This window comes from Hippocampus zosterae, chromosome 18 (assembly GCF_025434085.1).
Source record: "Hippocampus zosterae strain Florida chromosome 18, ASM2543408v3, whole genome shotgun sequence".
In the NCBI taxonomy this organism is placed as follows: domain Eukaryota; kingdom Metazoa; phylum Chordata; class Actinopteri; order Syngnathiformes; family Syngnathidae; genus Hippocampus; species Hippocampus zosterae.
The window spans coordinates 4,629,860-4,652,500 of record NC_067468.1 but is presented as its reverse complement, the minus strand read 5'-3'; the positions used below and the strand labels follow the sequence as shown (position 1 = coordinate 4,652,500).

General features: G+C 45.5%; 2 protein-coding genes across 8 annotated transcripts in view; one reads left to right on the top strand and one right to left on the bottom strand.

The window, feature by feature from the left end:
• The window catches only part of LOC127590805 (dihydropyrimidinase-related protein 2), a 157,524-nt gene extending 135,350 nt beyond the window's left edge, over positions 1–22,174 (bottom strand). The window contains exon 1 of one of the 7 annotated variants that reach the window (XM_052050265.1): positions 22,170–22,174. The gene's annotated coding sequence lies outside the window, so the exon portion shown is untranslated. Of the gene's footprint in view, positions 1–16,752; positions 16,758–17,652; positions 17,658–18,556; positions 18,562–19,459; positions 19,475–19,906; positions 19,912–21,265; positions 21,271–22,169 lie in introns of those variants that run through there. The other 6 variants (XM_052050266.1, XM_052050267.1, XM_052050262.1 and 3 more) reach the window with 6 other exon arrangements.
• On the top strand, positions 13,387–22,424 carry LOC127590837 (cell surface glycoprotein 1-like). Its single transcript, XM_052050316.1, has 12 exons — positions 13,387–14,904; positions 15,841–15,918; positions 16,297–16,374; positions 16,751–16,822; positions 17,198–17,275; positions 17,651–17,722; positions 18,555–18,626; positions 19,905–19,976; positions 20,355–20,432; positions 20,811–20,888; positions 21,715–21,792; positions 22,168–22,424. The coding sequence occupies exons 1-12, from the start codon at positions 14,893–14,895 to the stop codon at positions 22,219–22,221; spliced, it is 822 nt and encodes a 273-aa protein (XP_051906276.1). The 5' UTR covers positions 13,387–14,892; the 3' UTR covers positions 22,222–22,424.
• The last annotated feature ends 217 nt before the right edge of the window (positions 22,425–22,641 follow it).

The window sequence follows — 22,641 nt, the reverse complement described above, 5'->3', positions numbered from 1 at the left end:
TAGTTTTTTTTTATATGACAAAAACGGGCATTCGAGCAGGGTGTGAAGACTTTTTACATCCACTGTACTTTGCGTATTTTTTTCAAGTGTAAAAGTGCCTTTGCTCAATAAAGTTGGAGAAATACTGCTGCGGAGTGCTTTCAGTAAAACATATATTTGTGAACGTTGATTTTTTTTTTAATAAAGAAAATAAGCGTGTTTATGGGACTTGCTCACAGGGAACACTTATAATGGAATGGGGAAAATCGTTGCCCACTTGAAGTTCGACAGTCTCATGGAAGCGAACGTGTTTAACCTTCAATAAACCAAATTTCAACAACGTCATACTTTAAATTGCATTTTAAATTACAATTACACAAAAAGGCGCTGATAATGTTTGTCATGAGTTTGTTGGTTGCTGTTTGCTTAATATCTCAGTCATGCTTTTTGTCTTTGTAAGGTGACAGTAAATGTCTTGATATTCAAATAAAATATTGGAACACTATTTTTAGAAGTGCGCTGTTACATGCTACTCTGTCCGATTATGTTTGTGTGTGTGCGAGTGTGTGTGTGTGTGTCCTCGTGGGGTGTCAGGTGTGCTCGTTGCGGGTTTAGAGCCAGACACATTGAAGAATCCGTCAGAAGGACAGGTTGGGGACCTAAAGGGGGGCCAAAGATCCCCTAATTGGACAAGTGAGCCCGGTGGCGGTGAAGCCGAGTGCGACGAAGACAATCTGCCTTGGTGACCACTCCTTGACATGCCATTTGCCTCCGAGGACCCCCAAGGGCTGGCCGAAACAGCTGCCCGACACAACGATAACTCCAGGGCAAGACGAGGACCTCGGGCTAACAAGCGCATAACGACAGACGGGACGAGCCAGCGAAGAGAGAGCGTCGCAACCAAAGCAGCGATCGACCGAGAAGTCACCAGGAAGCACAGATGTGCTCAAGCTGGCGCTCCTCGTCCTGGTTCAAATCGGCTTCCAAAACGCACGCGCAAGCCCGAGATCTTATGCTGCCGAGAGGGCGGCTTTAATCTGCGTGCTTTCCCTGCCTGGCTTGCTATCCTATTGCTCGTTTCATCAGCAGACAAAGTGACACCGATATATTTACATGGCGCAGCGGAGGAATTTGGAGGCATGTTGCCTGGGAGATCAGAGGCCTGGTTTATAGAATCGAGGCAGCACAAACAAACGGCAGCCAAGGCCCCTGGCTCCGCGCGCGCACAAACGGCATGCCGCGATACACCTGAGTGCAGCAATGCACACTCTCCCAGGTTTGAAGTTTGTCTGGAGTGGCAACCCAAATAAAGAGTGTGAAGCGTGATGCCAGCAAGGAGAGTAAAGCAGCTTCAAACGCTTATCAATACAATTGGCTGTGCCAGGCGCAGCAGTTTAACCTCTTTAGCACGCCGGTTGTCTGTTTACTGAACGAGGCGCCTTCTCGGGAAGCCGTCTTGTGTGCTTGTCGTCTTCACAGGGACGCGCTGCGGCCTGATGGGTACTGAGAGCCCCCCTTGAACAGCACAAGTTTTCGCCTGCTTTAACAGGCCCCAAACTCATAATAAGACCCGGAAAAAACACAACAAATTCTCCCGCTTGCCAGAGTACTGTTATAAAAAACACACACACACACACACTAGTTCTGATGTGCAGCAGAAATGTGCAAAGTGGTAAATAGTGATTCAAGTGCCTCTTCACAACAGATGTCCCAAGTTAGCCTCTTCACGGGAATCAACTTTTCATGACTGCTTCAGAACATTTTTTTTTTTTTGGCAGCAGTCTCTTATACGCTGAGAGGGACAAACACGAGGAGCTATACAGAATAATTTATTTTCAGAATAACACATTTGTAAACACTGACACCAGTACAAAGATAAACAGGCATCCTATAAAAATCCACATCGTCAAATATTTTTATGCAGCGTCGGAGCAGGATTTACAATGTCCAACGACATCCTGTCTGGTGGGTTTTTAGAATCAGCTAATCAATAATCCAACTGTCAGTAATCAGTCATCAAAGTAATTCATGACAAAAAAGACACCTTCTCATTAAAGCCACTCCTATCCTGTCTGGAAGAAATCAAAACCTGGATGGCACAAAATTTCTTGAAATTCAATGAAAAGAAGACAGAGGTGATATTGTTTGGTCCCAGTGGCCCTTGTACATCCCATCCTGTAGACTTGGGCCCCCTGTCTCCTTATCTTAAGTCAACAGTCTCAAACTTGGGCCTTAAACTGGACAGTGATTTCAAACTCGATTGGCAAATTAGTGCCGTTGTTAAATACAGCTTCTTTCACCTTAGACAGCTGGCCAAAACGAAGCCTCTCCTCTCACATGAACACTTTGAGACAGTAATTCATGCCGTTGTCACATCCCGGCTCGATTACTGCAATTCCCTTTACTTTGGAGTAAGGGAAAGTAAAGGGAATTCGCCTTCAGCTGGTCCAGAATGCCGCTGCTCGCCTCTTGACTGGTACTCGTAAGAGGGAGCACATAACTCCTACTCTGGCATCCCTTCACTGGCTCCCCATTCATTTTAGAGTTATTTTCAAGATCCTCCTCTTTGTTTTCAAATCTCTGAATACCGGTAATCTCGCGCTACCTTACCTCTCTGAGCTCATCCACCCCTACACAACTGCCTGGCGCCTCAGGTCAGTGGGCCAGACATTATTAGAAGTAACAAGAACTAAACTGAGGCTCAGAGGGGATCGAGCCTTTTCTGTTGCTGGTCCCTCCCATCTTTAAAACCCTCCTCAAAACTCACTTGTATTCTTTGGCATTCAACTCAGCATGACTTAGATTTGTTCTTGGTTTTACTGTTTGGTGCTTTCTACTGCCTTTATTACCGATTTGTCTTACTGTTTATTGTGCATGTTAAATTGCTCCATGTACAGCACTTTGTATGCAGCGATGGCTGTTTGAATGTGCTCTATAAATACAGTTGACTTGACTCTCTGAGCTCATCCACCCCTACACACCTGCCCGGCGCCTCAGGTCTGTGGACCAGTCTTTGTTAGAAGTACCAATAACTAAACTGAGGCTCAGAGGGGATCGAGCCTTTTCTGTTGCTGGTCCCTCTCTCTGGAATGACCTCCCACTGAACATTCGGCAAGCCTCCTCGCTGCCCATCTTTAAAGCACTCCTCAAAACCCACTTGTATTCTTTGGCGTTCGACTCAGCATGATTTTACTGCTTGGTGCTTTCTACCGCCTTTATTACCATTTCGTCTTACTGTTTATTGTGTATGTTAAATCGCTCCATGTACAGCACTTTGTATGCAGCGATGGCTGTTTGAAAGTGCTCTATAAATACTGTTGACTTGACTTGACTTGACAAAGGGCAGGTGAGTGTGTCTGCCTATGTCTGGGTACCAGCATTATAATAGTTTTGGATTTTTCAATGTATTTTATTTTTTTGTCCTAATTTGTTTTTGTTTAAAATTGTGGTTTGAATCAGTTTTTAGAGTAGGCTTGTGTTGAGGAATGGGAGCTGTCAATTTGCTCTTGGCCCTTCCTTGGTTACAGATTCTTTTATCTCTCTATAAGGTGGAAGAAGACCCAACACCACGTAGTCTTTTCTTCAATTTATCGCAACGCAACACGAATCGATTCGGGCTCCTGTGAGTCTCAGATTTCATCAGGAAGCCCCGAAGAAACACATTCATGAGATTATATAGAGACAATATGTACATTGTTTCTTTCAGTGTCTGAACAAACACAACCAACAGGAAGGAACAACACCATAACCAAGTAAAAAGCAGAAATAGGGAAGATCAAGCAAAGTTCGATTTTGATATGATGACAAAGTATAGACCACTGCTGCTGGTCACAGATCTTGAGATTAGGGTTCCTCTTTGAGGGTACTTGAGAGCCTTCAGGGACTTTTATGAGGAAGTGGAGGCAATAAAAACCCTTGGGGGGCTGTTAATTAACCAAAGGGAAATGGGCTCTAAACTTCACAGTACATTCTTTGTTTTAACTACTTCAGCAGATTCTCAAGAGAGAGACTAGTGTCAATAGTTCTCATACCAAGATGAAATTCAACAATGTTCTACTACTACTTCTAGCGGAATAAGTCCTTAACAGCTTGCTTGTTTTAGTTTTTTTCAAAACACATAATTTTAGTTCAGTTTTGTTAGTTTTGGTATTAGTTTAATTTTTTTTACTACATGTAGTGCGAAATGGTCATTAAGTATTGTGTAATAACCGTTTCATGCACCCTGTAACTTGACAACATGAACCGCCAATTCTCAAGTGTTTGATCTTCCTTCGTCTGTATCCACGCAGAGCAACGCAAAACCACATTTATCCTTAGACAAAGACAAGTCAAAAATGATCTTGTTTCTTAGTTTTATAAATGCAAGATGAACTTTTTAGTCAGTTTTCCTTTTTAAAAGTATTTTCTTTGGTTAATGAAAATGTTTTTTTTTTTCAATTTTAGTTTTACACTTGTCACGTGGTTGCACGAAAAGAAATCACCTGGACACATACCATTTTTCAAGTAGATTGTCACGTCACGTGCCCGCCAGCAGGTGGCGGGGTTTTTCCCCCGCCTGTTCTGCACACCTGTTCGTAATTTCGGGCTGATTACCCTCCTTTATTAAGAGACTCCGGCAGTCCTCTCACTGCCGGAGAATTCCTTACCGTGCCATTGTTCTCTCGCTATTTCATCGTTCGAATTTACTCGCTGCCTTTTTGCCTTACGGCCACTACTATTGTTATTCGCGTTTCATCCAAATTGTTATTGCTCTAGATTACTGATCTCAATACTTCCTCGCCCTTTGTTTTTTCGCGAGCGTTTTCGGTTGTTTTTCCTTATTACCTGGTCCTTATTTGACCAGCGTTTTCTGTTACCGTTTTCCCTGTCGGGCTCTTTCTGTTCGTATTAAAACCCTTTGTTTTTCATACAAAGATCTTTTCGTGTCTGCTTTTTCCTGGGATCCACCTCGTTATTTTTGTTGTGCACGAGGCGATTTTTCATCGCCTCGGGCGCAACGTGACAGAATTCTCCGGCCACCATGGATCCCGCAGACATCGAAAAGATATTTTCCGCTCTTTCCCGACAAGAGCAACAAATCAGTCAGCACGGCCAAGCCATTACGGAACTCCGCGGCGCGGTCTCCATGCTGGCTCATCACTTAGTTCGGGTGGAGGAACGGAGACCACCACCTCCCGGGGTTCGTCCTACCACCCTGGAAGCGCCCTCCTCATATCCCTCTATGTCGAGGGAGCCCTCGCTTCCACACCCCCCTCGTTACGGGGGTGAGCACGGGCAGTGTGGACACTTCCTACACCAGTGCTCTCTCGTATTTGACCAACAGCCGTCTGCCTACGCTAATGACGCCGCCAAGGTGGCTTATGTCATGAGTCTGTTAACAGGTCCAGCGGCGTCGTGGGCGATTGCGACCAGTGACGCTAAGCCGAATCTCCGTTCATCATTCCCTGACTTCGTGGCAGCCTTTCGTCGGGTGTTCCACCATCCCGTGCGGGGCAGAGAGGCGGAGGGTCGGCTACTCGCCCTTCACCAGGGAAGGCGGTCGGTCGCGGACTACTCCATTGAGTTCCGGATCCTGGCCGCACAGAGTGGATACGGCGATCGAGCCCTGTGTGGACTGTTTCGCCGTGGCCTAAACTCGCTACTCAAGGACGAGCTGGCGACCCGCGACCACAGCACCGATTTGGAGGAGCTGATCGACCTCTCCCTCCTCATGGACAATCGCCTGAGGGAGCGAGGACGGGAGCGTGGAAGTGATCGGTATCCGTCTCGACGCACCACGTACCGTGAGGAACATCGTGGGTTCGGTGAGCACTCCCGGGGCCGGGAGACAGCAACCACGGAGGAACCGATGCAGCTGGGCGGCAAGGACGTTGGTGCGGAGGAAGGAAGGCGCCGTCTCCGCGACCGTGCTACGACAGACAGCGCCCAACCACCTCCTCACGCCGCAACCAGCTATCCGGGGTCGTCTTTCCATGCCCACCCCGAGTACTGTGAGTTACGACCTCGCGCGTCACCCCCCGAGCCTAGGCGAGTCGACAAGCGACCGGGACACCCCAACAGACTTGAGCTCGAGGGGGAGGTATTCGGTGGGTCCCGGTCAAGGCGGGTTCGGGCCCTGGTAGATTCAGGAGCGGATGACTGTTTGATGGACACCAGTCTCGCGTCCGAGCTGGGTTGCTTTTTAGAGGAATTGATTGAGAAGAAGCGGGTGCGTGATCTTGATGGGCGTCTCCTGGCGGTAGTAACGCATCGAACGGAGCCGCTAAAGCTTCTACTATCCGGCAATCATATTGAGCATCGTCGTTTTTACGTAATGCGGTCCCGCAACGCTCCGATCATCCTCGGATTACCCTGGCTTCAGACGCATAACCCCGTGATTTCGTGGGCGCGCCCAGCAATCGATAGCTGGAGCCAATACTGTTATCAGCACTGCTTACAATCAGCCGTCGGGAAGGACGAACGCGTCGCGCCCCCCGAGGAGATCTGCCTTGACGGAGTGCCGGAGTGCTATCGGGATCTTAGGGAAGTATTTAGCGAGGATCGCGCGCGCTCCTTGCCTCCACACCACCCCTACGATTGCGCTATAGACCTGCAGGCGGGCGCCCCGTTGCCGACCTCGCGGCTGTATCAGGTATCCCAACCCGAGCGTGAGGCGTTGACGGAATACATCAACAGCTCGCTTGCTGCAGGTCTCATCAGACCATCACGCTCACCGTTAGGGGCGGGTTTTTTCTTCGTGGGGAAGAAGGATAAGACCCTGCGACCCTGCGTAGACTATCAGGGATTGAACGAGATCACGATCAAGAATAAATACCCCTTACCCTTGATAGACTCCGCCTTCGCCCCACTGCAATCTGCCACGGTCTTCTCGAAACTAGACTTGCGCAGCGCTTACCATTTGGTTCGCATCCGGGAGGGCGACGAATGGAAAACCGCGTTTAAGACCCCCCTGGGCCATTTTGAATATTTAGTTATGCCTTTTGGACTCACAAACGCCCCTGCCGTATTTCAGAATCTTATTAACGACGTGTTACGGGAGATGATTAACCTTTTCTGTTTCGTTTATCTTGACGACATTTTGATTTTTTCCCGTTCATTACATGAGCACCGGCAACATGTTAGGCTGGTGCTACAACGTTTACTGGAGAACCGGCTCTTCGTCAAGGCAGAAAAGTATGAGTTCCATGTCCCCGTCATCTCCTTCCTGGGGTTCATTATAGAACAGGCTACGAGTGGACCCCATTAAGACGCGTGCGGTCACTAACTGGCCGGTTCCTACCAGCCGCAAGGAACTGCAGCGCTTCTTGGGGTTCGCCAACTTCTACAGACGTTTTATCCGCGGATACAGCCAGATGGCGCTTCCCTTAACCCGCCTTACTTCTGTTAAGATCCCATTTAAGTGGGATCCTACCGCGGATGTGGCGTTTGCTAACCTGAAGGCGGCGTTTACTAGTCCCCCTGTACTTCAACATCCAGATCCTGACTATCCTTTCATCGTAGAGGTGGACGCCTCGGATTCAGGGGTGGGTGCGGTGCTGTCCCAACGCTCTCCAGTCGACCAGAAGCTGCATCCCTGCGCCTTCTTCTCCCGTCGACTCAGTGCCGCCGAGTCCAACTACGACGTGGGCAACCGGGAACTGTTGGCAGTTGTGACCGCCTTGCAGGAGTGGCGGCACTGGCTCGAGGGGGCAAAGGAGCCTTTTACCGTTTACACTGATCATAAAAACCTCGCGTATCTCCGCTCCGCCAAAAGACTAAACGCCCGTCAGGCTCGGTGGGCCCTCTTCCTCACCAGGTTCGACTTCGTCCTCACCTACTCTCCCGGGTCTAAGAACACTAAGCCTGACGCCCTTTCCCGTCTCCACGAGCCTGCGGGGAGGGACCGATCCCCGGAGACCATCCTCCCGACCCAGTGCATCGTGGGGGCCGTCCAGTGGGAGATTGAGCAGCGGATCCAGGCAGCCCTGGAGGGGGTTCAGGTGCCGGCGGGGTGCCCAGCGGGGAGGCTGTTCGTACCTCCTTCCCTCCGATCGGAGGTCCTGCAGTGGGGACATGGGTCCAAGGTGGCGTGTCATCCCGGGGTGAACCGGACTGTGCAACTCGTCGCCCAGCGTTTCTGGCCGGAGCTCCGTAGCGACGTGACGGAGTACATCAAGGCCTGCACCTCCTGCGCCTGCGGCAAGTCGTCCCATCAACCTCCGGCGGGACTGCTCCAGCCGTTGCCCATTCCTCCTCGCCCGTGGTCCCACATCGCCCTGGACTTCGTCACGGGCCTCCCGCCTTCCCGGGGTCGAACGGTCGTGCTCACGATCGTGGACCGTTTCTCCAAGGCTGCTCATTTTGTGCCTTTGTCCAGGTTGCCGTCGGCGCTGGAGACCGCCAACCTCCTCATCAGACACGTCTTCCGTCTCCACGGCATTCCGGCGGACATTGTGTCGGATCGGGGGCCCCAGTTTGTGTCTCGCGTCTGGAAGCGGTTCTGCCGGTCCCTCGGAGCTACGGCCAGCCTGACCTCGGGATACCACCCCCAGTCCAATGGACAGGCTGAGCGCGCCAATCGGGATCTGGGGGCGGCCCTCCGCTGTGTGTGCCTCCACCGTCCCGCATCCTGGGTCGACCACTTACCCTGGGTAGAATATGCCCACAACACCCTTGTCTCCTCCGCCACAGGCAGATCACCGTTCATGACGGCTTACGGGTACCAGCCACCGTTGTTTCCGTCCCAGGAGGGGCAGGTGGAGGTCCCCTCTGTACAGCACCACCTTAAGCGGGCCCATCACGTGTGGAAGGAGGCCCGGGCTGCGTTGTCCCGCACTGCGTCCCGGAACCGGCAGATCGCAGATCGTCGTCGGCGCCCGGCGCCCTCATATGTGGTGGGACAGAAGGTGTGGCTGGCAACGAGGGATCTTCGCCTGGCCGGCACGTCTGCAAAACTGGGACCCCGATTCACTGGACCATTCGAGGTCGAGGCCGTCATCAGCCCCATCGCGGTCAGGCTCCGGCTACCGGCCTCCATGAAAGTTCACCCCGTGTTCCACGTCTCCCTGCTCGAGCCTGTGTCTTCCAGCGCCTTGGCGCCTCCTCCCGCTCCGCCACCGCCTCCGCGGGTGGTCGATGGTGGTCCGGTGTACGCGGTGCGTGCCATCCTGGACTCTCGGCGCAGGGGCAGGGGTTTCCAGTACCTGGTCGACTGGGAGGGCTACGGGCCGGAGGAGCGGCAATGGGTGCCACACTCCTGGATCCTTGATCTGTCCCTTTTGCGCGACTTCCACACTGCTCATCCGTCCAAACCGGGTAGTCCGCCGGGAGGCGTCCATTGAGGGGGGGGTACTGTCACGTCGAGTGCCCGCCAGCAGGTGGCGGGGTTTTTCCCCCGCCTGTTCTGCACACCTGTTCGTAATTTCGGGCTGATTACCTCTTTCTGTTCGTATTAAAACCCTTTGTTTTTCATACAAAGATCGTTTCGTGTCTGCTTTTTCCTGGGATCCACCTCGTTATTTTTGTTGTGCACGAGGCGATTTTTCATCGCCTCGGGCGCAACGTGACATAGATGTATAGTCTGCTTTGCGCAGTAGGTACATTTCTTGAGCAGATGATACATCCAATTAAAAAAAAAAATATCTAAATCCAGATGATTTTATTTTGTGCAACCACTTGAAATAAAACTGAATAAATTCAACACACCGTTTTTTTTCCCAGAGTTGTGTGTTTACATTAACGATAACGACCTTGTTGGGTACCCATCACACATTTACATTTAGTTTAAGATGGTATGGAATGAAAAAAGAAACAACATTAGAATAAGAGTTAGTTAGTTCTGCCCGTTCCTATTTGGAACATTGGGCGACGAGTTTCCTCCATTTGGCCCGGTCACTGGCGACCCTTCTTGCTCCATGCCAGCTGACACCCATCTCACTGAGGTCTTCTTTGGCAATCTGTCTCCACGTCTTCTTTGGCCTACCTCTCTTCCTATTTCCACCCTCTGGCATCCAGTCCATGGCCACACTTGCCGGTCTCTCTCTTGGCAGTCGGAGTACGTGGCCGATCATTTTCCTTCTCCTTTCAGAGACAATGTCTGACAGTTCAGCCACTCCTGCCTTCTTCATCACCTCCTCGTTGGTGACGTGGTCTCTCCATGAGATCCTCAGGATGGATCTCAGGCAACGCCGATGGAAGACATCTAACTTGTTGGTTATGTTGGCTGTCTTCATCCATGTCTCACAGGCGTAAATCGCTGTTGGGATAACCACTGACATATAGAGGCGTAGCTTGGTGGTCGTAGTGATGGCTTTCGATGACCAGATGTTGCGGAGGCGTTGGAACACTCCCGCAGCTTTACCAAGTCTACTGTTGACGTCTTTCTCCACACCACCTGTATTTGAGATGTTACTCCCAAGATATGTGAAGCTGTCAATGTACTCTATGTCATGTCGGTGTAGAGTGAGTGGTTGAAGGTGTTGGTGCTGTCCGACGGCCATGGCCTTGGTCTTTTCCTGGCTAATTCGCAAACCGACCATAACTCCGTGCTCATACAGATTATTGGTCAACTCCTGGAGTGCGGGCTGGGTGTGATTTAACAGGGCCAAATCATCTGCAAATTCCAGGTCAGCTAGTCTGCTCCCTCCCCACTTGATGCCAACTTTTGCTCCTGTGATGGACTTCCTCATCACAAAGTCGATTATGATAATGAAGAGTAGGGGTGACAGAATGCAACCCTGTCTTACACCAGTGACAATGTCAAAATCGTCAGTTGTGCCACTCTTAGTTTTGACACAACAGGTTGAGTTGTGGTACAATGACCTGAAGATGTTGATGTACTTGAGGGGTACACCATACAGCTGGACGATCTGCCACAGTGACTCCCGGTGGATGCTGTCGAAGGCTTTCTTGAAATCGATATAGTTGATTATGAGTGGTATCTGAAGTTCTTGGCACTGCTCTATGATGTTTCGAAGGGTAAAGATCTGTTCGGCGCAAGACCTTCCCTTCCTGAAACCGGCTTGCTCTTCCCTCAAGATGTTATCCACTTCATCTTTAAGGCGATGTAGCAGAACACTGCAGAATACCTTGCTGGGAATTGACAGCAGCGTAATGCCTCCGCCAGTTATTGCAGTCTGCGAGGCTTCCCTTCTTGGGGAGCGTGACAATAACCCCACGTCTCCAGTCGGCAGGAACCTCTTCAGCATGCCAAATCAGGTTGAACAGTTGGGTAAGGCTCTTCACAACAGCATCTTGGCCATGTTTCAACAGCTCGGCAGCTATCTCATCGAGTCCCGGTGCCTTGTTGTTCTTAAGGCCCTTGATTTCTCTGGCAACCTCAGTCTCGGATATCTCTTTCGATGTAATATTTAGAGCTGGAGCTGGTGTCTCTTGATCGAAATTGAAGAGCACGGGAGGCATTGGTTGGTTGAGAACCTCCCTGAAGTGTTCCAGCCATCTTGCTTCTTGCTCCTCGTCTCTTAGAAGTGTCCTGCCATCCTTGCTCCTGATTGGCACGCCAGAGCTGCTCCTGGAGTTGGTTAGCTCCCGCACGATCTTGTATAGGGTCGTCGGGTCGTTGTTCTCTGCTGCTTCCTGTGCCTCTCTTGTTTTCTCTTCTAGCCACTGTCTTTTATCCTTCCTGCAACTCTTCTTCACTGCCCTGTCCAAGTGTCTGTACTCCTCGTCTTCCATCCTCCAGCTCCGGAGCCTCCTCTTTTGTTCTCTTTTTATCTTAGCCACTTTCCTTTCCTCAGTCAACTTCCAGGTGTCGTCTGTTATCCATCTCTCTTTGTTGGTACCCGTCTTTCTGCCTATAACTGCTTCTGCAGTGTCAGCAATGGCACAAGAGAACATACTCCACTGGTCCTCAATGTTTGCAAGGTGTTGTGATACCTTGAGCTTCCTACTCAATTCCTCACAGAAGCGTTCGGAGAAGTTTTTATTCTTTAGCTTGTCCACCGCGTAAGGTCTCTTGGGCTGCACCTTTTTCACCTTCTTCAGCTTCAGCTTGATTTTACTCACCACAAGTGGTCTGAACCCACATCCGCACCTCTGTAGGAGCGAACGTCGAGCAATGACGAGCGCCACCTTGTGTTGATGCAGATGTAGTCCAGTTCGTTCCGGGTCCCGCCACCAGGTGAAACCCAGGTTACTTTGTGGATCCGCTTGTGCTCAAAAAAGGTATTGCCAATGCTGAGGCCGTTGGTACTGGTTAGCATCAACAGTCTCTCCCCGTTGTCGTTCGTGGAGCTCGCAAACCCATGCGGTCCAACTGTGGCATTCAGGCCCCTTCTGTCATTATCCAGTTTTGCGTTGAAGTCTCCAATCAGCATTTCGATGTCATGTCTGGGGATCTCCTCAAGCACGGTCTGGAGCTGGTTGTAGAAGGTGTCTTTATCGTCCGCTGAGGCAGCTTCGGTTGGGGCATAGACTTGTACGATGGTTACTTTGGCATATCTGGTGTAGAGCCTTGCTGTAATAATCCGTTCATTCACCGGCTTCCATCCAATCAATGCTTTTGCTGCACTACTGGAGAGGATGATGCCGACTCCATGGGAATGGTGGTCTTGCTTCCCTGAGTACAGAAAAGTTGCTCCATTAACCATGAGGCGCCCTTGCCCCGTCCACCTCATTTCACTAACGCCTAAGATGTCCAGGCGATAGTCCCTCATATTCTTCAGCACCTGGTCCATGCGACCAGACTGGAACATTGTGCGCACATTCCAGGTGCCTACTCTGGTGTTGGTTTTGGTTCCAAAGATCGGGGTCATCAGGGGTCGGGCTTCCTGCTGGATTTCACCCGGCCCCGTCATAGATACATCCAAGGATGTGCCGTCTCTTCTTCGCCGTGGTTTACCGGAATGGCTTCCTCTCGTCGTTTCTGTAACAGGTTTTTGTTTTTACAGGGTGAGGTTGTTAACCTCACGCCCAACCCCCAACCTGGAGGACCAGTTGGATGCAGTTTAACGTCATACCCAGGACAAATTAGAATAAGAAAATCTGAACAAATCCATCACGAATAAAACCACCAAAGAAAGATGGTACATCACCGCGGCCACAAAGAAGCAAGAAGAAATACAATGGATTACCAGTAAATCCTACCTCTTTTATTCACCACATTTTTTTTTAAGATCTATAAAATATAGTCCCTGGTACAATATGGCTTTAAGAACAGCATTACAACTGGCTGTGGTATGGTGTACTCAACTGGCTGTGGTGTACGTAATCTCCAAACTAAAATGAGCAGTGGGATGCTGTGTGATAAACTGCAACAAGCTCAATAATTCTCTTCATGCCTGGTCGAAAATGAAGAACACTATCCAACAATAATGCAGACCAATGCTCATCATCGTGCGTTATCGCAAGCCGCATATCCAAAGTAGTCATAGAAATATCAAGAAGGAAGTTTCCAGCCCCACCAAGCGAGTGCAGGGTGCCAGCGAGATGACGGCAGCGCGATGCAGGCTTAAATCTGGCGTGCAATCGCGTTGGCGAGGCCTCACCGGCATACCCTGCGCCCCCCTTGATCCCGAGCGGAGGCGGGTCTCGGTGGACCCCATGGGTGCCAAGATGCTGCCATCCAAAACCTGGAAGCATTAGCCTCCAGGCGGCACACGCATGTGCAATGGATGTGTGTGTGTGTGTGTGTGTGTGTGTGTGTGTGCGCGTGTGTGCGTTTGTATTCATGACATCTCAGGACAATTTTATGATAACACACCTTCACAATGAGGACCTGTGGAAAAATGAGGACATTTTTCGCGTCCTCATATTTCCACGCAGTCTACACTACTCTAGAGCTCACGAGGATACTCCCACACCAAAAATAAGTGATGTCCTGAAAGAGCACAATTTTCAGAAATTGTGTGTTTAAGTGTGTTTAACTTTCGACTCACTTTTCATTTGGAAAACTAGTGGCCAACTTCGGTACTTAACACACTTTTAACACACTTTCAGTGACGTCATTGTGCAGGACCTCAAATGTCATCTTTTTCGGACTGACTCACACATTTTCCCCGCCCTCGTCCTGATAAGTCACATCAATTAGCAGTCACACAAAATCCAACATGTGAAGCAGCCAGACAATCCTACTCTCAAACACGACCACGCGTGGATGACCATCGGGTAAGCAATTCCTTTTCATTAATCTTACCGTAACATAGAAGTTGTTCAATATAACCGTGTTTAACAGTGCCCACCAAGGGTAATATCATTCAATAAGACAGCTAGCTAGCTAGCTAGCTCGATCGTTAGCATGCTAATAAGCTTCCAGTAAAAGTAATGTGGACATGTCCTGCAGGCAAGGTTCTGGAAAACTTTTCTAAATCTTTAACAACACAGTCTGTGGAACTTGGTTTTGGTACCATATGTTTATTTCAGTGCAGTATTTGTTTTATTCGATTGCAGTTAATTTAAATTAGTTAGTACAGGTAGCCTAATGAAAGTGGGCCAGGCACTTCTAGCATTTACGCTAAGCCCGGTGTATTTACACTGTTTATTCTTGTGCTGATTCAATTGTACACTGTTTCAATGAAAAAAACAAACAAACGTTTGCAATGAAATTATAGCAGAATTCAGCTTTGTTGGTACATTTGGTCAAGACAATATTGTGTTACTCTATTTTAATTTTACATTGTTATCTGCCTGACAAATGGTTTGCCCGAATCTATTAGTCTGACCAGCAAATGTTTGATGAAATGAATTTTTGTATTTTTGAGGAAGAAAATAATATTCCTTTGGCTCAGTACTTTTTGAGCCAAAATAAGTGCTGCCATAATATTGTGCTTGCTTGTCTGACTGACTTCTTCTCACTTTCCATTGTAGATGTTTACTGGTGGTGATAATGTCACAAAGAAGAACCAGACTGAGCCCTGAATCTGAGGCTGCTCCTTTTATCTGGAGTCAACAAGCCTTGTTTGAAAGCCCAGTGGATCAATGATTATAAAGGTATGCTATCAATCTACCTGCTATCTAATTCTTATGGCTACCGCAAGCACATGACAAGAGCTGCAACCAAAGCCTGTCACAGTGCCAGATTTTATTTGTACATTGTATTTACCCCAAAAATGTCACAATAAACAGCATATTTTTTATGCCATTGATCATATTGGAGCAAAAATAATTGAAGTACTTTTGAAGAAAATGTTTAGCAGCCATTATCATTCAATTATTGAGAATATTGTATTGTCATGTAGAACTAGGAATATCTTGGAATGAAAAATTAGAAATAGAAATTATTCGGCTTCTGTTAAAATATTGTGCTTCACCAAATATCACAATTCATAAAAACACATACCATCCGTAATAGTCGAGGAAAATTAGATGCCTTTAAACTTCCTTCATAATGCTTATTTCACCTGATTGAAGAAGGCTGTGGTAGCTGTTTGACAAATCCACATTTTTATCAGCAATTTGTACTGCCCATCAAAAGTCTCTACTTAGTTGAAAACAACGAATGGTCACCGGAATTATTTTTCAGTCATTACATTGTTTTAGTCTGAAAGAGTATGTTTCGGGTGTTGTCTTTATTATTTGAACTCAGTCATGTCTGTTGTCCTGAAATTGTTAGCTATAAGAGCTGTACAGTGGTAACTACCATAAAGAGCCGGGTTGTGCTGTGTATGAAGTTTAATTTATTCAAAAGTCATGTAACTACGACATATTTCTGACACTCTATGGTTGCTATAATGTTGATTTTCATGATTTCAGTCATGCCCTCATACTTCCCAGTTACTGTAGAATACTTTTTAGAATATTTCTGAAACTGTAATGTTGCTGAAAAACCTGAGTGTGATCAGGTGAAATGACTTTTGTCTGGACCTAACACTGGAGAGCCTGTGTTCGAATGTCCCGTAATGGCACCGTAATGTTGTTATGTTGCAGACACCAAGTGACAGGTACCTGACTGAACCCTCTGGAAACCATGAATGGAGTGAGAGATCCACTTCATCCTTACAACAGGTTACTACTTCTTATCATGATATACTAGGTTTGAGTTTTCAGGTTTCTTTGACAAACACAGGAGAAGTTATAAATCAGAAACATGGACTCTCCATGATTTCAGTCGTCATGTCCTCATATTTCTTTAGACCTGAAAAACCTGAGTGTGTTTCAGGTGTCATGACTTTTGTCTTAACCTAACTCTGGAGAGCCTGTGTTCGAATGTCCCCATATTGCTGTTACTCAGAGCTGAACAGTGTTAACTTACTATAGTGTGGTACATTATTCTCAAACTCTCCTGTGGGCAATGTTCAATGAGAAATAATGTTTATTCCTTTCTTAACTGGTCAGAATGATGAATGCTGAAACTTTTGACACCGTAATGTTGTTATGTTGCAGACATCAAGTGACAGGTACCTGACTGAACCCTCTGGAAACCATGAATGGAGTGAGAGATCCACTTCATCCTTACAACAGGTTACTACTTCTTATCATGATATACTAGGTTTGAGTTTTCAGGTTTCTTTGACAAACACAGGAGAAGTTATAAATCAGAAACATGGACTCTCCATGATTTCAGTCGTCATGTCCTCATATTTCTTTAGACCTGAAAAACCCGAGTGTGTTTCAGGTGACATGACTTTTGCCTTAACCTAACATCTGGTGAGCCTGCGTTCGAATGTCCCCATATTGCTGTACCACAGAACTGAACAGTGTTAACTTTCTATAGTGTGGTATATTCATCCCAAACTCTCCCGTGAGCAATGTTCAATGATAATTAATATTTATTCATTTCTTAACTGGTCAAAATGAAGAATGCTGAATATTTTGACACCGTAATGTTATGTTGCAGACACCAAGTGACCTGACTGAACCCTCTGGAGACCATGAATGGAATGATAGATACACTTCATCCTTACAACAGGTTACTACTTCTTGTCATGATATACTAGGTTTGAGTTTTCAGCTTTCTTTGACAAACACAGGAGAAGTTATAAATCAGAAACATGGACTCTCCATGATTTCAGTCGTCATGTCCTCATATTTCTTTAGACCTGAAAAACGTGAGTGTGTTTCAGGTGTCATGACTTTTGTCTTAACCTAACTCTGGAGAGCCTGTGTTCGAATGTCCCCATATTGCTGTTACTCAGAGCTGAACAGTTTTAACTTACTATAGTGTGGTACATTATTCTCAAACTCTCCTGTGGGCAATGTTCAATGAGAAATAATGTTTATTCATTTCTTAACTGGTCAGAATGAAGAATGCTGAAACTTTTGACACCGTAATGTTATGTTGCAGACATCAAGTGACAGGTACCTGACTGAACCCTCTGGAAACCAAGAATGGAGTGAGAGATCCACTTCATCCTTACAACAGGTTACTACTTCTTATCATGATATACTAGGTTTGAGTTTTCAGCTTTCTTTGACAAACACAGGAGAAGTTATAAATCAGAAACATGGACTCTCCATGATTTCAGTGGTCATGTCCTCATATTTCTTTTGACCTGAAAAACCTGAGTGTGTTTCAGGTGACATGACTTTTGTCTTAACCTAACTCTGGAGAGGCTGTGTCTAAATGTCCCCATATTGCTGTTCCACAGAGCAGAACAGTGTTAACTTTCTATAGTGTGGTACATTATTCCCAAACTCTCCTGTGAGCAATGTTCAATGATAATTAATATTTATTAATTTCTTAACTGGTCAGAATGAAGAATGCTGAATATTTTGACACCGTAATGTTATGTTGCAGACACCAAGTGACCTGACTGAACCCTCTGGAGACCATGAATGGAGTGAGAGATCCACTTCATCCTTACAACAGGTTACTACTTCTTATCATGATATACTAGGTTTGAGTTTTCAGCTTTCTTTGACAAACACAGGAGAAGTTCTAAATCAGAAACATAGACTCTCCATGATTTCAGTCGTCATGTCCTCATGTTTCTTCAGACCTGAAAAACCTGAGTGTGTTTCAGGTGACATGACTTTTGTCTTAACCTAACTCTGGAGAGCCTGCGTTCGAATGTCCCCATATTGCTGTTCCACAGAACTGAACAGTGTTAACTTTCTATAGTGTGGTATATTCATCCCAAACTCTCCCGTGAGCAATGTTCAATGATAATTAATATGTATTCATTTCTTAACTGGTCAGAATGAAGAATGCTGAAACTTTTGACACCGTAATGTTGTTATGTTGCATACATCAAGTGACAGGTATCTGACTGAACCCTCTGGAAACCAAGAATGGAGTGAGAGATCCACTTCATCCTTACAACAGGTTACTACTTCTTATCATGATATACTAGGTTTGAATTTTCAATGTTCTTTGACAAACACAGGAGAAGTTATAAATCAGAAACATGGACTCTCCATGATTTCAGTCGTCATGTCCTCATATTTCTTTAGACCTGAAAAACCCGAGTGTGTTTCAGGTGACATGACTTTTGCCTTAACCTAACATCTGGAGAGCCTGTGTTCGAATGTCCCCATATTGCTGTACCACAGAACTGAACAGTGTTAAATTTCTATAGTGTGGTATATTCATCCCAAACTCTCCCGTGAGCAATGTTCAATGATAATTAATATTTATTCATTTCTTAACTGGTCAAAATGAAAAATGCTGAATATTTTGACACCGTAATGTTATGTTGCAGACACCAAGTGACCTGACTGAACCCTCTGGAGACCATGAATGGAATGATAGATACACTTCATCCTTACAACAGGTTACTAATTCTTGTCATGATATACTAGGTTTGAGTTTTCAGCTTTCTTTGACAAACACAGCAGAAGTTATAAATCAGAAACATGGACTCTCCATGATTTCAGTCGTCATGTCCTCATATTTCTTTAGACCTGAAAAACCTGAGTGTGTTTCAGGTGTCATGACTTTTGTCTTAACCTAACTCTGGAGAGCCTGTGTTCGAATGTCCCCATATTGCTGTTACTCAGAGCTGAACAGTGTTAACTTAATATAGTTTTGTACATTATTCCCAAACTCTCCTGTGAGCAATGTTCAATGAGAAATAATGTTTATTCCTTTCTTAACTGGTCAGAATGATGAATGCTGAAACTTTTGACACCGTAATGTTGTTATGTTGCAGACATCAAGTGACAGGTACCTGACTGAACCCTCTGGAAACCATGAATGGAGTGAGAGATCAACTTCATCCTTACAACAGGTTACTACTTCTTATCATGATATACTAGGTTTGAGTTTTCAGCTTTCTTTGACAAACACAGGAGAAGTTATAAGTCAGAAACATAGACTCTCCATGATTTCAGTCGTCATGTCCTCATATTTCTTCAGACCTGAAAAACCTGAGTGTGTTTCAGGTGACATGACTTTTGTCTTAACCTAACTCTGGAGAGCCTGTGTTCGAATGTCCCCATATTGCTGTTCCACAGAACTGAACAGTGTTAACTTTCTATAGTGTGGTATATTCATCCCAAACTCTCCCGTGAGCAATGTTCAATGATAATTAATATTTATTCATTTCTTAACTGGTCAGAATGAAGAATGCTGAATATTTTGACACCGTGATGTTATGTTGCAGACACCAAGTGACCTGACTGAACCCTCTGGAGACCATGAATGGAGTGAGAGATCCACTTCATTCTTACAACAGGTTACTACTTCTTATCATGATATACTAGGTTTGAGTTTTCAGCTTTCTTTGACAAACACAGGAGAAGTTATAAGTCAGAAACATAGACTCTCCATGATTTCAGTCGTCATGTCCTCATATTTCTTCAGACCTGAAAAACCTGCGTGTGTTTCAGGTGACATGACTTTTGTCTTAACCTAACTCTGGAGAGCCTGTGTTCGAATGTCCCCATATTGCTGTTCCACAGAACTGAATAGTGTTAACTTTCTATAGTGTGGTATATTCATCCCAAACTCTCCTGTGAGCAATGTTCAATGATAATTAATATTTATTCATTTCTTAACTGGTGAGAATGAAGAATGCTGAAACTTTTGACACCGTAATGTTATGTTGCAGACACCAAGTGACCTGACTGAACCCTCTGGAAACCAAGAATGGAGTGAGAGATCCACTTCATCCTTACAACAGGTTACTACTTCTTATCATGATATACTAGGTTTGAGTTTTCAGCTTTCTTTGACAAACACAGGAGAAGTTATAAATCAGAAACATGGACTCTCCATGATTTCAGTAGTCATGTCCTCATATTTCTTCAGACCTGAAAAACCTGAGTGTGTTTCAGGTGTCATGACTTTTGTCTTAACCTAACTCTGGAGAGCCTGTGTTCGAATGTCCCCATATTGCTGTTACTCAGAGCTGAACAGTGTTAACTTACTATAGTGTGGTACATTATTCTCAAACTCTCCTGTGGGCAATGTTCAATGAGTAATAATGTTTATTCATTTCTTAACTGGTCAGAATGAAGAATGCTGAATATGTTGACACCGTAATGTTGTTATGTTGCAGACATCAAGTGACAGGTACCTGACTGAACCCTCTGGAAACCAAGAATGGAGTGAGAGATCCACTTCATCCTTACAACAGGTTACTACTTCTTATCATGATATACTAGGTTTGAGTTTTCAGCTTTCTTTGACAAACACAGGAGAAGTTATAAATCAGAAACATGGACTCTCCATGATTTCAGTCGTCATGTCCTCATATTTCTTTAGACCTGAAAAACCTGAGTGTGTTTCAGGTGTCATGACTTTTGTCTTAACCTAACTCTGGAGAGCCTGTGTTCGAATGTCCCCATATTGCTGTTACTCAGAGCTGAACAGTGTTAACTTACTATAGTGTGGTACATTATTCTCAAACTCTCCTGTGGGCAATGTTCAATGAGTAATAATGTTTATTCATTTCTTAACTGGTCAGAATGAAGAATGCTGAAACTTTTGACACCGTAATGTTGTTAAGTTGCAGACATCAAGTGACAGGTACCTGACTGAACCCTCTGGAAACCAAGAATGGAGTGAGAGATCCACTTCATCCTTACAACAGGTTACTACTTCTTATCATGATATACTAGGTTTGAGTTTTCAGCTTTCTTTGACAAACACAGGAGAAGTTATAAATCAGAAACATGGACTCTCCATGATTTCAGTCGTCATGTCCTCATATTTCTTGAGACCTGAAAAACCTGAGTGTGTTTCAGGTGACATGACTTTTGTCTTAACCTAACTCTGGAGAGCCTGTGTTCGAATGTCCCCATATTGCTGTTCCACAGAACTGAACAGTGTTAACTTTCTATAGTGTGGTATATTCATCCCAAACTCTCCCGTGAGCAATGTTCAATGATAATTAATATTTATTCATTTCTTAACTGGTCAGAATGAAGAATGCTGAATATGTTGACACCGTAATGTTATGTTGCAGACACCAAGTGACCTGACTGAACCCTCTGGAGACCATGAATGGAGTGAGAGATCCACTTCATTCTTACAACAGGTTACTACTTCTTATCATGATATACTAGGTTTGAGTTTTCAGCTTTCTTTGACAAACACAGAAGAAGTTATAAATCAGAAACATGGACTCTCCATGATTTCAGTCGTCATGTCCTCATATTTCTTTAGACCTGAAAAACCGGAGTGTGTTTCAGGTGATATGATTTTTGTCTGGACTTAACTCTGGAGAGCCTGTGTTCGAATGTCCCCATATTGCTGTTACACAGAGCTGAACAGTGTTAACTTTCTACAGTGTCTTATATTAATCCCAAACCCTCCTGTGAGCGATGTTCAATGAATAACAATGTTTATTCATTTATTAACTAATCAGGATGAATAAATTTGAATATTTCTGACACTGCACTGTTGCTATGTTGTAGACACCAAGTGTTCCGATCCTGATGAAACCTTTTGAAGATCAAGAAAGGAGTGGAAGATCCACTTCTTCCTTACAACAGGTTACTACTTCTTATCATGATATACTAGGTTTGAGTTTTCAGCTTTCTTTGACAAACACAGGAGAAGTTATAAATCAGAAACATGGACTCTCCATGATTTCAGTCGTCATGTCCTCATATTTCTTCAGACCTGAAAAACCTGAGTGTGTTTCAGGTGACATGACTTTTTTCTTAACCTAACTCTGGAGAGCCTGTGTTCGAATGTCCCCATATTGCTGTTCCACAGAACTGAACAGTGTTAACTTTCTACAGTGTGGTATATTCATCCCAAACTCTCCCGTGAGCAATGTTCAATGATAATTAATGTTTATTCATTTCTTAACTGGTCAGAATGAAGAATGCTGAATATTTTGACACCGTAATGTTATGTTCCAGACACCAAGTGACCTGACTGAACCCTCTGGAGACCATGAATGGAATGAGAGATAAATTCTCAAAATTCTCAAATTTTCAAAATTCTCATTATTTCCTGGAATATCTTATTTTGATTATTTTATTTTTCCATTTTTAATAAATAATGCCTTCTTTTACAGGTGGGAATAAGAGACGCACGTGGACAGATTATGAAGTGAAGGCTGTTGAGCGACATATGTTTGATTTCATAACAAGCCATAAAGTTTCAGGTAAAACGAGCTGTGAGTCCTGTCTCCACGCAGAGCCAGCAGCTCTGAACGACAGAGGCTGGGTGTCCATCAAAAACTACATCCACAACAGGATATAACTGCATTAAAAAGGGAAATGAATGGCTAGTCCATCGAAATGCGAGCACGTCTGGGTACATTTCAGTTCAAGTTAACTAAAGCAATAGCAATGGTGCATTTAGGGTGGGATGGTCAATTATGGATTTCA